This window comes from Eurypyga helias, unplaced genomic scaffold (genome assembly GCF_000690775.1).
Source record: "Eurypyga helias isolate BGI_N326 unplaced genomic scaffold, ASM69077v1 scaffold18298, whole genome shotgun sequence".
In the NCBI taxonomy this organism is placed as follows: domain Eukaryota; kingdom Metazoa; phylum Chordata; class Aves; order Eurypygiformes; family Eurypygidae; genus Eurypyga; species Eurypyga helias.
This window is the reverse complement of record NW_010265146.1, coordinates 1-14,755: the sequence shown is the minus strand read 5'-3', so window position 1 is coordinate 14,755 and position 14,755 is coordinate 1. Positions and strand designations below refer to the sequence as shown.

The window sequence follows — 14,755 nt, the reverse complement described above, 5'->3', positions numbered from 1 at the left end:
TTCTGTGCATTTGGAGCAGGTACCCCCCTGGGCAGCTGAAAAAAGAGGCATGATTATCCATGATCCCTGCTTTAGGGCAGGAGCATCACGCTCCACCAACAGTGCCCAACCTGATGCTCACGGTGTTTTGGGCTGGGTTGGAGCTCCTCCTCAGCAGGCTCCTGCACGATGCTTCCTACGCAGCACACGTCAGCGGCAGACAAAGTCAGCAGCAGTGGGAGCAGTATGCTAACTCAGATGTACTCAAATCTCCGAGTTCAGGCCTGGATTATGACCCTGTCCTAAATGGACACAGGTTACTTGCACAAGGAAACACCTCTGCACTACCTACCCAGGCTTCAGACTCAGCTATTAATGTAAGCCATGGCAGAGAAACCAGTAAAGTGGTGCTTGTTGAATTCTGCCATTTTTCATAGCTCCCAGCGTTAAATTACATTGCGCACAAAGCTCCGTGTGGATGTATTTATTCACACTACGATGTATGGATGAATCTGAAAAGGAATAGTTTCATGGTGCATAATCTACATTAAATCCCTGCAGCTCTCAGACAGCTGCCACGTTACAATCCTGACAGTATCTTTCCTATACAAGGATCCATTTTATTTTAAGGCTCAGGTGACATTTCTATTTTATTCTTTACCGAAATACAATGAACAGGTTGACTTTTTATTTATGAATAAAAATTACTAGAGATATAAGGTAGGAAATACATACAAGTATGAACCTTGGATTTACCTGTAAAAAGATCTTTAAAAGCCTGCAGTCATTTTCCACATCTGATCATCCGTTAATTTTGTGCTTCGTGAAGAGGCACTTCACTGCATCTCCTCTCCTAAATCTTCAGCTTCCACGTATGTTTTGCTTTTCAAAAATCAACACACGTTTAGACAGTTGTTTGCCAGTTTTATAATCTGACAACACTGAAATCTATGCAAGATCATCTACAAACATAACACGTAGGTCTATAAATCTCTGCTCTGGAAAGTTGTTTTTCTTTTACACATCTAGACAGATCAAATGTTTCATACCAATCCAGCAGAGCTGAGGGATACTGGGGATACTTGCTTCAACAGGACAGCCAAGTAGAGTCAAGTTTAGGTCACATCCAACTATTTTTAGTTCAGCTGATACATGTAAACCCTCTGGGACTGGACATAATATTCCACCAAAATAAAATTTAGCAATGGATTCACCGCATGCAAAACTAGGTTACTCATGTCCTCGCTAGTTCCTCAGGCACGTACTTCATCATACAGCATGTTATTGACTTAATGCCTATTTAAAAACAAAAACAAAAAAACCACAGATTTGTGAAGTCTTTAGCATAGTTTAAAGATGCTGCTCCACATCCCACTTGGGGATCTCATGGAAGAGTAGGAGATCCTTAAAAAAAAGTCCCTGTTGTGATGAAAACCAGCTCTGGTGCTGCAAAAACAACACATTCACAAATACCGTTAAATAGCCAGCAAGCACGGAAACTTTGCTGTTTGCAAATTGCATTATTTCCATGCTTGTACCATAATCCTGGTGTCTGGTGCAATAGTCTTTACGCTATGCTGTTACAAGCAGTGCTTATGAATAAAATAGATACCATCACCCACACACAATAAATCAGCATCTCTTTCGTCCATCTCTGTTTGCATCCTCTATGATAGAGCAGGTGCCTGCTGACATTTGGCCCGTTGAGGATTTTGGTAAGACAGCACTATTTATCAGTTTAGTCAGGTTGGTGGGATTTTGTGTTTGCGTGGGTTTAGGTTTTTTGGGCTTTTTTTCTGTTTTGTTTTTTAAACACTGGTTTTATTTAGTTCAAGCTACCAAAGCACAGCTTGCAATTCAGAAATTTCATAATGTTAATCATAAGCAGGGTCTCAAAGAGGAAAGACCCCAAATAATCACTTGCACAGGAAGAAGATGGGGATCTATAATTTTGTGTGTTCCGTGGCCAGAGGACATGCCAGGAGCACAGCCCACATCCACAGCTTTGCATTAAGTAAGCTCCAACTTCGGTGTCATGAAACCTGCCTTTGTCATTTACACCTGTGAAAATTAAAAGGGGACGCAAAGCTTCACAGACAGCTTTGAGGCAGCCGTTGATCACGCCCCCCTGAAAGACTCGGCAGTGTTCACAAGCTGTAATCTACACCCCGCATCCAGGTTCGCTAAGCAGCTCTGGCCAAGGCTGAGATTTTCCCACTGCAGATCAGAAGCAAGACAAGTTTGCATTTGACACATGGGAACACTCTCCCACACAGGAGCAAGGGACCCCAGAATAAGCAGTTACCTAGAAATCTAGCTGCTCACCTGAAATTATGGAGCATTCAAGTCCGAACCAGGATCAAGTACTTGAGTTTATACCTCCAGGGGCTGCTCTGTGCACTATCCCCATCAGCTGAAGCACCGCTGATCCAAGATGGTCTTTCCTGCCAATGTCCTTCTGCTTTGAATAATTAAACCCACACCAAAGCAAGCACTTGCATCTTACACCAAGGCCACGGCAGTTGGCTCCCCCCTATTTTTGTCCCAGTTAGCTGCTTCTTTGGAGAACAGAATCACCGTTAGATACAACTGAGAGAGGCTGACTGCAGAAAGGCCAGTGGTATGCTGATTGGGGCAGGAACAGGCTTTGCTCAGTCAGGGACTTGAAAATTGGTCCTCCTTACTCCAGCTAAGTCTGGCGAACATCAGGAGTATTCACTGCCTGGGGAACAGAACTTAAATCTTCATTACACTAAAGGACTGACAGACGCATTGCCCACCTCTGCAGTGCTGGTCATTCTCCTCAGAGACTGAAGGAAATAATATTCCTTTATTAGAGTATTCCAAAGCACTCCTCTAAAACATAAAGGATATTTAAGCCATATTCTCTATTGCAGAAAAAGCTGTATAGGATAGTTCTTAGTCCATAGGAGAATGAAGATGTACAGAGATGCTCAAAAAATAAAAAAACAATTATTTGTAAGGAATTCTCATAACAGAGGGTAAGAAGTGCCAAACAGACCCTTAGTAAGTTAATAGTTCAACATTCAGCCAAAACATGGCTTCATCACTCAGAACCAAGTAGTATCAAAAATCCTGAGTTGGAAGGGACTCATGGGGGTCATCAAGCCCAACTCCTGACTCCACACAGGGCAACCCATTAAATCATACAGCCAAGAGAGTAGGTAGGCCATTAAGCTATGTAGCTTCTCCCTTAGCATCAATCCCGGGCAGCGAGAGGAGGTTCCTTGCAAAATCATTGCTGCGGCATATATGATCAAAACATTTCTTGCGCAGGTTTAACACTGCATCTTACACACTCTTTTATCCGGGGGCTTACTTAAAAATAAGCCAAACTCTAGATACACTACAACTAGTTACTCCTGACTATGATTCATGCAATTGCTCACCTCCTTGCTTGACCCTCCATTCCAATCAGTGCTTATACTTCTACCTTTGGGTAAAAAAAATCAAATTCCAGCTCAGGAGAAATTAACCATGTGTTCAGCTCACAAAAGCTCTGGTAGAGATATTTCAATTTCTTATTTCATTGACGAGAAGAAAATTGAAACAGGTTTTACACTAATGGTCTCTGACACGACTGTACTTCTCTTGGGGGCTCTTGCTGAGGATCTGACTTCAGGGCAGATGCACTGATGATGAAGTCCACACTTTCAAAATGAATCACACTTTTCTGGTTTTGAACCACCTTTTTAATGAGGGTAAAAGTGATTCTGCTGCAACGTATACACTGACACACCGCTAAACACGTTTTAAATGTAACATGACTGCATGATCAATGAGTCAAATTTTGTTTTAAATCTTATTTCCTTTAAAATACAGGTAAACAATGGAGCTGAATACTATGCAGTCAGTATTTAAAATGTAAATTCTATCATTCTTCTAAAACTGTATAGAGGCTTTCACTGAACTCACACAATGATACTCAGTTCACTTCTGAAGAGGAAATGAAGCTACAGAAAACAGCAATTACAATGATGCCAAGGAGCGATTTTCTGTCACCAGGAACTGCTGTCATTCAGGAAGTCCCGATTCTCCCATGTTTGAATTAGAAATACGATGGCAGGTATGAACCCTAAACTGATAGTCTACCATGTTGTACAGATGGTAGACTAAGTGGATTGTAGCTTATGGGAATTACTTTACCTATTAGCTCAATGCTAGCAGGTTTCCTTTCAAAAGGTCTGAGACCACTGCAAAAACTTTACGAAGTAATTAAAAAAAAAAAATCTAAAACTTTACATACTGAAAACCAAAGGCAAACCTGAGAATTACAGTGGAGTCAGTGATGCTCTGACAAATCGATTTCTAGGACAAATAGGCAGCCAAGCAATTTTGCTTTGCTCTGGATCACTCAGGGTGTCTCCAGCAGATCAGAAAATAGTAAGGTTATCTTAGTATCAATCCAAAATTTCAGCCTAAAGAAAAATTGTTCTTATTGCCTGGCATTATTGCTTCGGAACAGGGAAGACCAGCAGAGGGACAAAAGGGAAGTGGTATGAAAGGAACAGTACTAACTTCTGTTGTAAATGAATTTTTGCATTGTTGAAAATAAAGTCTCACAAAGAAATCATATTAGTGTACAGTATTTATTACTTTCTATTAATCTGGAGTCAATCATTTTGATATGACTAAATTAATTCTAAAATAAAAAGACATTTTTAAATACATATGAAGATGAGAGGCTTTAACATGAGAATATTTAGATGATCTGCACTCTTAATCCACATGCATGATACATCGAATTATTGTACATTTCCTTTCACTTTACACTGGTCCATAGTCAAGCACAAATTCTGAGGGTGAAAGCATGGAGGAAAGAAAGCATATTTTCACGTAGCCCTTTTATTAAAAAAGAGCATCAACTATATATTAAGCCAATGTGTTTCTCTCCGATTCTGATTTTACTTACAGTATACAGTTTTGCAAAATATACAGCGAAATAATAAAATATATCACCAATGATACACAAAGTGGCCCTTTACTGAGAGCAAGTAACAAAAAAACCCGAACAACCCAAGAAGAAATACAACAGCAAAGAATTTTACAGATTAGAAAAGTTGTATTTTAGAACATTATGCCACATCAGAGTGTCTCCAATGCTGGTAAGAAAGGTCATGCACAATGCTTTCAAAGAGAGTGTTGTCATTAGTCCATGAGAGATTTGTCTGCATGCTTCACATGAACAAAAAAGGGTACAAGTCACAAGGAAAGTAGCTTTCTCCAGTTATCTTTTAGGCCTGTCTATGTCATCAATAGCAGCTAGCAACTTCTGTCTTGCCTTTTTGTTGATGTGGGAGCCCAGACAAACATTCACCAGATTGGTCAACTGCTTAGTGGAATATTCCTGGCAAATAAAGGCAGATCATGTTACTAAAACACCAGACAAAGACAGAAAATGACAAAACGCAGACATACAAACTGTGGACTTTTCAACTGATAGAAGCAGTCAGTACACAAAAGAGATTTAAAGCACTAGTTAAGTCAGGTCTGGATAATTTTCATAGTTGAGGCAGAGGACAAAAGTGTATTTTGCTACACGGCAGATTATAATGGAAAATAATTATGACTTTGGTAGTAGTATTGGACTGAGTTTGCTGAAAATAATTTTGTGAACACACAGGTATCTAAATCAATTTCTTACATATTTTCCATTCTTCGGGAGGTGTGCTGGGAAATATATATGCAAATGGAATAAGCTTTTAACATAAAAACATCTTTCTAAACAAACTGACAAAAGTTATTTTGACTTTGACTTCTCATTTCCAATAAGCTTCTAAATACTTCTGTCTATCGGGTACCCAAACAATGTTAATTTCAGTACATGATAAAGGAGAAAAAAATAGGAAAAATGTTAAGAATTCTTAACACCTGTCAAAACACCACATTTGCCAGTACTACCTTTATACTTAACACTATCCAAAATATAGCTTCCACCAGTAGGTTTTACCAGTAGTTTTTCCATGTAGGTCACCAAACAACAGCTCACAATCTCTCTTGTGGCTTCAGGTATAACAAGGAAAACAATATTAAAGATGCATTTCTTTCGCCCATTTCTAGTTGGATTTTAAAGTAATCCAAAAATGCAGATTTCAAAAAGCTCTGTTTTTAAAAGACTAACAACGGCCAATTCCAAGAGCATGTGACTACTGCTTACACAGTCCTGCTACAACTGCCAGGTTATGCTACCATTAAAGTAAGCCAAATGCTTTCAGAACACAAATGAAGACTTATCTCAGAGAGCAATGTTGATCTTGACTCAGTATCATAAAATGAAGGAAGAAAACCAAGGACTGTTATCCATTGTGCCTCACAACTTTGTTTAAGCAACCTGTGCCTAAAGGCAAAGTAAAACTTGATGGTGTAATTTCAAACTGTACTTCTTGAGAGTCAAGTTGTGCAGTTTGGCATACTCTGAACAACACACAAATGTTTTCAACTTCCCTTCGCTCCAGTTCTCTATATTTTTTGATACAGTAGGTAGATGTGACTGGCTTATTCATCCTTCTCAGTCATCAGATGAATCAGTACAAACACATCCTAGCTTTCTATGATAATAAATAGAAATATATTACAAATATATTCTAATAAGTGAAAAAAAAAATATATATGCATATACTCATTTTTAACACACAGAATCATTGATCTTTTAGAGTTGTTACCATGATTCTATAATCACTGAATTTTCCCAATACACAGTAAGAGAATGTAAATTTAACTCTTACCCTATGTTCTTTTATCCAGCGTTCCATGTCATTTTCTGTTAGATAGTATGCTTTAATGTAGGTCTCCACAAATTCTTTATCTGGAATAGGCCTAATGTCTGTTAATTTTTCCAGTTTCATTAAGAATTGTTGAAAGTCCAGTTGCATCAAGGCACGTCCTTCATTGCTGCACTTCTTTACATTGGCATAACTGAAAAGAGAAACACACCAGGACATAGAAATTAAAAGGAAATAAAAGTGAATCACACTTCTCAAAGTTGTTTAACTTAGTCCTTTGAACATTAAGAAGGAACATAATTATGGTTTTGAGTTACAAGCAGACAAGAAGTCCTCCTAGGATGTGTGATGCAGAGTTTCATTTGCATTAGTATAATGTTTTAGCCTCACTCAGAGCAGAACCCCATTGTACCCAGTGCTACTTAAAAAAAACACAACCACCCAAGCCACTAAAAATCCTACACAGAACAGCTTGCTTGTAGTGGGTTAAAGCAAATGAAATCAGTGTTGACCAGCTCACCAAACTGGCTTTAGTCAAGCGATCGTGACCACTGAAGTCTGAAATGTAACGCAGCAGCTTCAGGAAAGTGCTGAACCAGCATCAGAGAAAGGCACAAAGCTGTTTGTCCAAAACCATGCACAATATTACCTGAGGATAAAGGGTGGCAGCACTGGCTCATGGCTGTGAACGGTTCATGTTTTAAATGAGAGTAGATTGACAGAAAACTGGTAATAGGTTTGAGCTCAAAGAAGAGACAGTAGATAAGCTTAGGACAGGGTAATGCCAGGAAGGATTACAGTGGGGTGACAGGCAACAAATGAGGAAAACTACCTTTGCAGTTTTTCAAATGGATAAGAAATTGCATTTGTCAAGATCCAAGTAAATGACATTGCAATGCCCTTAACGGTGCCAAGCTCAGCTGCATACAGGGAATAAGAAAAGCTTTGGTCTGGGGCACAGTGTCTTGATAGACTTCATCCAGCCCACACACAGGCTGCTGCCACAAGCAACAATCCTGTCCCACTGCTTCCACTCTTCCTTGGTACCAAATCTAAAGCAAGCTCATTATTCCATTACTTCATTAAGTTGATCCTAACTATTACACAGTCCCTAAATTATTAGGTCTGATGCAAAGGAGGCACCAGAAACATGCAGCTGGAAACTGCATACACAGCAAAATCAGGTTAAGAAGAAATTGCACCTTACAGTTAGTACACAGAAAGAATTTGCAGAATTCAGAAAGAACAGAGGCAAAGAGTAAAGGACCAAGGCACAAGACCTCTGAGGCTCCAAAGAAAACTGGACGGTGATTCTCAATAAGACATACTGAGGCACTTCAATAAGCCAGAAGGGAAGCAAGGGAGAACAAAGAACAAGGAGGTAATGCAGGGCAAGATATAAAAGGAGGCCATGCCTGACTGTACTGGAGATGATTCTTCACTCAGTGAAGTGCCTGATGAGACCAACTGACTGAAGGAAAATCATCTCCTTCCTGGCTTTTAATTACACACCTTCATGGAATTCAGGGATGAAAATGTTATGAAGGTATTCAGGGAGTCAGCTGTTCAGAATACCTTCCTTCTCCTTCCCTGGTGACAAAAGAAACTACAAGATAGGTAAAAAAAAACCAAACAAAACCTGGGCAACAAAGAGAAATTACAGGCAGATATTTGGGAGTACACAATAATGACTGCTCTTTACATGCTAAGGAAGGGCACAGGACAAATCACATCACTAAGGTATTCCCAGTCCACTTTGACCAGTCAGTGCAACGCTTAGGTAAAAGTAAAGGTGAAAGTTTCATGATAAGTCACAAATGCAAAGCAAAACTGCAGCATGGAACAAGGCATACAAGTGATGATCTTCATCGCTAAGAATTAAGTGGTGTGTGAACGCTGAAGTCACAAACGATGAGTAAGATTTGAAGTAAGGGAAAGAAACAAGCCCAAAACAGAAACAAGGGCCGAGGCAGAGGAGTTTGGTAGTGACCGATAGTGTTATCCACTTGAAAGGAAAGGGGGATGGAAGGAGAAGACAGATGTTTTAGTTCCACTTCTTTTGATTTGAGGTAAGATAAGTGGAAAATAAAATTTCAGAAAGAAAAGTTAGTTGTATAGGTCATATGTCATATGAAGGAATTAAGAAACCAGAGGGAGGTCATGGCTGGTTTTAGTCTCCCTGAAGATGAAATTGATCTCTCAAGAGACTGCAAAAGGATGGCATGAAAAGAAAGGGGCATGAGTTCAAAAATGATGGCTTGATGGAAGCAGTGGAAGCTGATGATCCTTAATAGACAGCTAACACTTGGGAAAGAAGGATGTTGTTGATGTCCTAAATTAGAGCAGATGGCAGGAGAGTGGGATAGGAAGAAGGAAAATCAGTCAGGAGTGCACAGAGTAAAGATAACCAGGAAAGAAATATGGAAAAATGCAGAAAAAGTGGAAGACAGCACATATTCTACGATGCAGAAGGTACAAGAACACAACCATAAATGCAGTGGATGAAAAGACTACAATACTCAGGCTACAATATCGACTCCTGAAAGACTGGATAACTGATTAAGAGGGAGGCATGAGCAAGGTGTAGCAGTTCCTGACTAAGGTGTTTGGGCCTCTATTTACCAAACCAACTAAGCCACCTGTCTGTTCCTGATGAATTTGGAAAAATCCTGCTCCATGGCTACTCTAAGATAACTGCTAGGGTTGACAACTCCATCTTTCTTCCTGGCAAAGACAAATGGCACCACCACAGTGATGCTGACAACTACACTTTATCTTTCTTCTTTGCTTGGTCGGAAAAGATAATTTTCAGAGAGAAGTTCCTTTGAAAGAGAACTATGTTGTTTCAAATGCTTCAATAAAACATTCAGACAATGTCACTCTTCAATAGCATCCAAGTACAAGACCATCCTCTTCAGGCTTAATGCTGTACCACTGTGAAATAACAGGACTATGGTAAACCTTGGTATTTTTTAGGCTTGCCAAAAGTGCAAGGACTTACCAGTGCATTACACAATTAGAATTTTAATTCCATAAAGTAGAAGTTATTATTATAGACAGTTTTACTCAAAAGCAAGACTTGCATAACTACTTACCCTTCCACAAGAGTTCTATTGGCCAAGCGTATGCAGTGTTCCCAAAGGATGTTGGATACTGGCAGTGGAATACGGACTCTCTTAGACACCTCGTTCAACCGTCTGTTGAATTCTTCAAATTCCTGATGAAACATGAGAGACCATTATTCCTTTAGCATAAAAGGGATCATACTCTGTACCTCTCTAGCGACAACAAAGAATTAGAAATGCACATGAAAGAATACTGAATACTGAGAGCAAGGCAGAGAACCTTGAAAGGCACAGACTGTAGAGACAAGCTGAATGTGTGAAGTAGAAAGCATACCACTTTCTAGTATATCACATTCACATTACCTCAGTAATGTTTTTTTAAGAAAGGAAATACTGATCTGCTGTCCAGAGGTGTAGTTCCCTGTGAAACTCACACCTCTGAAAATTAACCAAGTAGAAAATCCTTCAAATGCCATTTTCTTTACCTCACTCCCTAAACTCATCTTTAACTTTTTAAGAAGTGAATATACAGCCATTGAAGAAAATCCAGTGATGATCTCCATACCCCTCTGAATCCCCATGCCATCAGCTTTCAAAGAGAAGCTCAGAAACATTGTAACCACTTTTCATTCAACCAGTCACCTTAGGAAGTTCCTTGGTGCTTTAAAAGGAGCTGAGAGCACAGGCTGAAGAGTCCAAATCCAGCAGTTTAGGAGCATACTGCAACACCACGTAACAATTCAGTGTGAGGGAAGGCACTTGTTTCCATCTGAAACATCAACGGCCTGGATGGATTTGAGCTGTTACTATGAGTGACAAAGTAGTCGTCACTGAACGTAATTACTGCTGCAATGATTTTGTGACTTACAAAAATTGAAACAGAAGTCTGCTGCTAGCAACTGATGTCTCTATCACTTAAAAAAAGTTATCAACCCCTCAAATATAAAGCAGACTGATAATGAACTGCTCTGGGTAACCAGCAAAAGCAGTTTGTACTGCAGCCTGTTAAGACCATACTGGTCCAACAAAATGCTGTCACTCCAAGGCTGTTAATCTAAGTGGTTCTTCCTTCTTTCCCCCGCCCCCTCCCCATCAAAAGATCAGTAACTGAAGAAAACCAGAAAGGAATCTCAGTTACCAATTTAACCTAGTATCCGATCAAATAATTGGTGTTTAACACAAATTTTCTGAAAGAGTAATTTGGCAAGAGGAAGCAGGGTACCATGAAGTCATGTTTTAACTGGCATACAACTCACTTCTGAAGATGAAGATGCCTAACATTCAATGTTAATGAATTTTTTGAACGATCCTCTTTCCCCAACTTATCTGCTTCCATACATACCTATGGCCGAGTACAGAATTTTGTGTATATGTGCACATGGCTAAAAGTAGTTGGTTATTACGTTAAACGATTTGCTTACATCTGACACTCCTAGAACCCCAGGGTACACAGCAAGTCACTAATTGCTTAGCAGTAGAGGCCAGAAATGGTTTTAAAGGGTATGTAAACCCTGATTGTCCTGAAGCAAATATATCAGCAGTTGCACACTCAGAAAAGCAAAAATTTCTACTGCAGAGACCAAATGTTGTAAGTACAAACTGATTTCAAAAAGCCACAGCAGCATAAAGAAGGGAAATCACAAAGATTCAGTCAAATTCAGTGCAATGATATATCCTTTATCGGATTCTCCCTTCTTTGCATGGACTTTTTTTAAGCAGAGAAGAGTTACAACATACGAAGACGTAATCAAAACTGTTACCCAACACACATACATAACTTTTTCTGCAATGCATGCTTCACGTATCTTTAAAATAAGATTCTCAATTTCTCTTTAAGAATTAGTATGATTTGACCATTGCCAGAACTTCCTTCTAAAGACCTTCAGAAACACCATTTAAGCAAATATAAAAAAGTATGAGAGGGATTCTCCCCAGAACTGGTACTGTATGCCATAAGACACAGCAATTGTACAACCACTTCTGCTGAATGCAGTTGGGAAGTTGAGTGAATAACTTACCTTTTACCTCCTTTTTCAAACGCTAACTTCTAAATACAGGAAATTCAATTAGATAGTGCATGATCCTTATCGGTGCTGGTCTGACCTACAGCCACTACGATACTTCTTAAAGACAACAGATAAAATTATGAGTATGGAAAATAGCCATTGCTAAAAACCACTGAGACCACTGGATTTTCTTCAGCTACTCTGTTTACTACACATTTATCTAACATTCAAGATTTACACATGAAACTCCTTAAACTTTTGTGGTCACTTTCACCCACCATGCAAGTCAAAAATCAGTATGCTACTTTTAACAGTCTTAGTATTAGAGTAATTTAGCATTTATATAAACTCTAGAACACCATTTCCCAGATAGTATTCACCTTTAAAAGAGCATCTACATATATATTGTGTTGTGACATGATTTCCTTCACATCCCATTTCACATTAGCCATAAGAAGCAGCATTTGTTCATAATCAATGGCTTTAGCAGCAACAATCCAATAAACCGGTTTACGTAGTTCACTAGCAGTTGACACTGTCTGAAACAGAATATAAATAAAATCCAGTTCAGTAACTTTCTCGCTAATAAAAGCAATATATAACTAAGATGTACAAGTATGTGCAACATATTGTACAAGTTTCAAATTTTCTCTTTAAAAATCAGCTTTGAATTGTACAATTCTGACCTGAGAATAGAACTGCTGAAGAAAAGGCTTCTTGACAGCTGGCATAACTGCATCAAGATGAGGCTGAAGAAACTCAAACTGCTCAGCCAGAAATACCCTTTGAAAACAAAGAAAATTTACTGTGAACTAAACGCAACATTTGACATGTCTCTGTACAACTTTTACTCTACAGTTGACATATTTAGCAATAATGATATAACCTTGGAAAACTTATTCCTGAGAAGAACTATGCCAGTTTCATACCATCATATCAACAAGTATTCTCAATTCTGACAATTTTAAAATATGATTGCAAACAAGAAATGGGTTGAATAAAGAGATTAAGGCTTGCATGTCAACAATTCATATTTCTAGTCTACTAAGTATACATTGCAAGAGTCTGATCCAAAGTCTAGTAAAGTCAGTGGACAAGTGTCCCCTAATTTCCATACTACAGGACATTAATATTAATAAATCCATGTCAGAATTCCAAAATAACTTTCCTAATCTTTAAAATACTTATCTTTAAAGATAAAATCTTTAAAAGATAGAATATGATCTTGTATTCTTTCTCAGGCGTAGGATTTGTTAACAACAACACAACAAAGAAATAGATTTCTAACTAAGCATAAAGGAATGCAAAAGAAAATGAGCTCCTCTGAAAATACATTTTAAAAATTAACTTCTGATCTTTAAATGTCACCTTGTGTGGGCCAAAAAAATATTCCCGTCTGACTTTTCTGTAGGAGTTTTGTGTTACTTGCTTGTTATTATCTCTTCTTCACAGGTAAACTTCTACCCATGGCAAAGAACATTGCAATCCAAGGCAAACCCGTATGAACTAAGCAGTTTTAAGACTCAGCCATCGGCATTTAAGTACTCAATATAAGGTTTAAATGAACCATACAGATTAAATACTCCCATTAGCCTCTTGAAAATTAAACATTTTTCCTGTTAGATTTGGCCTTGTACTGTCACAAATCACTGGACCAGCTGCAGTAAAATTTCATCCCATGTGTTTGCAGGTGGTTAGACCAGATGGTCTGGTCCCACTACTTTTAATTAAGAAAATACCTCTATCATTCATTTAAAATCACATTAACAAGTACAAATTTTTGACTTCTCAAGAAGGTTATGGCTTGTAATCACAATCTCTTAAACAATCCACAGCTTCCAGTGACCACAAAATGCAGTTTACAGTAAATAACCTACAAGGATTCTGTAGCCACCACTCTCTCTGCCAAACCATACAGCGAATTTCCAGACGTCAAAACTACAAGATGACTGAGATGTGGGCTTGGCACCTTCTCCTTTCGCTCTTCAGCAGCTGTGAGAGTTCCCGTGGGATCAGCAGAGACCTCCTAAAACAAAGAATTAAACAACTGAAAAAAAACCACAAAACCAACAAGAATGGCTCCAGCTGAACAGTTTCAGATGACGGATAAGATGAAGGAATATTTCTAATTCCAAGGTGTAATTTACATCAAGCCTGAATCAAAAGACAGCAGTAGCTTTGTGTTTGAACACCAAGGTCTAACAGTTGGGGGGAGGGGGGGAGGAAATCACAACATGTAGACCAGTATCTATCTCAGGGAAAAAAAGAAAGACAGAGAAGAAACTTCTTACTACACCTCAGTGCCCATACAGGCTTTGGCCCAACCGCCTACTGGAAGACCGACTTCTCACCCTTGGAGATGGTTTATTCAGTCTGACAGCAACCAAACAAGGAGATGTGGGAAAATGCCACATCTACATTTGAGGAATGTAAGTACAAGTTACAGCTAGAAGAGGAACTATAGCTCTGGGAACTTCTTCCTTCTATCATATCGGGCTGAGTAGGTATATAAACAGACACCTTCTGAGGCTTAGCTATTTGCTAAAACTGTATCAGGAGAGGAAAACATAAATCTCATTCAGGCTTTAGATTAATTAGTCGCACCATGCTGAGGAACAGCACGGCAGGGCACAAGCAAACCAGGAGGTTCCTGGAATGTGTCAATCACAACTTCCATCTCCAGGTGATAGAGAAGCTGAGGAGGGGTGCTGTGCTGGACTTTCTTCTAACCAACAGGGAGGGGCTAATGTGGGATGTGAAGCTCAAGGGCAGCCTTGGCTGCAGCAACTGTGAAATAGCGGAGTTTGAGATCCATAAGGAGGTGAGGAGGGTGCTCAGCAAGCTCACTACCCTGGAATTCAGGAGAAGAGATTTTGGCTTCTGCAGGGAACTGATTAGCAAGGTTCCATGGGATGAAGCCTGGGAGAGAAGAGGGGCCCCAAGAAAGCTGGCAAGTATTCAA

At 39.2% G+C, this 14,755-nt stretch overlaps 1 protein-coding gene across 1 annotated transcript; it reads right to left on the bottom strand.

The window, feature by feature from the left end:
- Positions 1-4,766: 4,766 nt before the first annotated feature.
- On the bottom strand, positions 4,767-13,819 carry LOC104513312 (coiled-coil domain-containing protein 132; the record flags this gene model as incomplete). The annotated part of the gene is made up of 6 exons (XM_010156631.1): positions 4,767-5,347; positions 6,726-6,915; positions 9,818-9,939; positions 12,174-12,332; positions 12,480-12,576; positions 13,671-13,819. Coding segments are annotated over 6 exons (837 nt in total), but the record flags the coding sequence as incomplete, so codon positions are not given.
- Between the last annotated feature and the right edge of the window lie 936 nt (positions 13,820-14,755).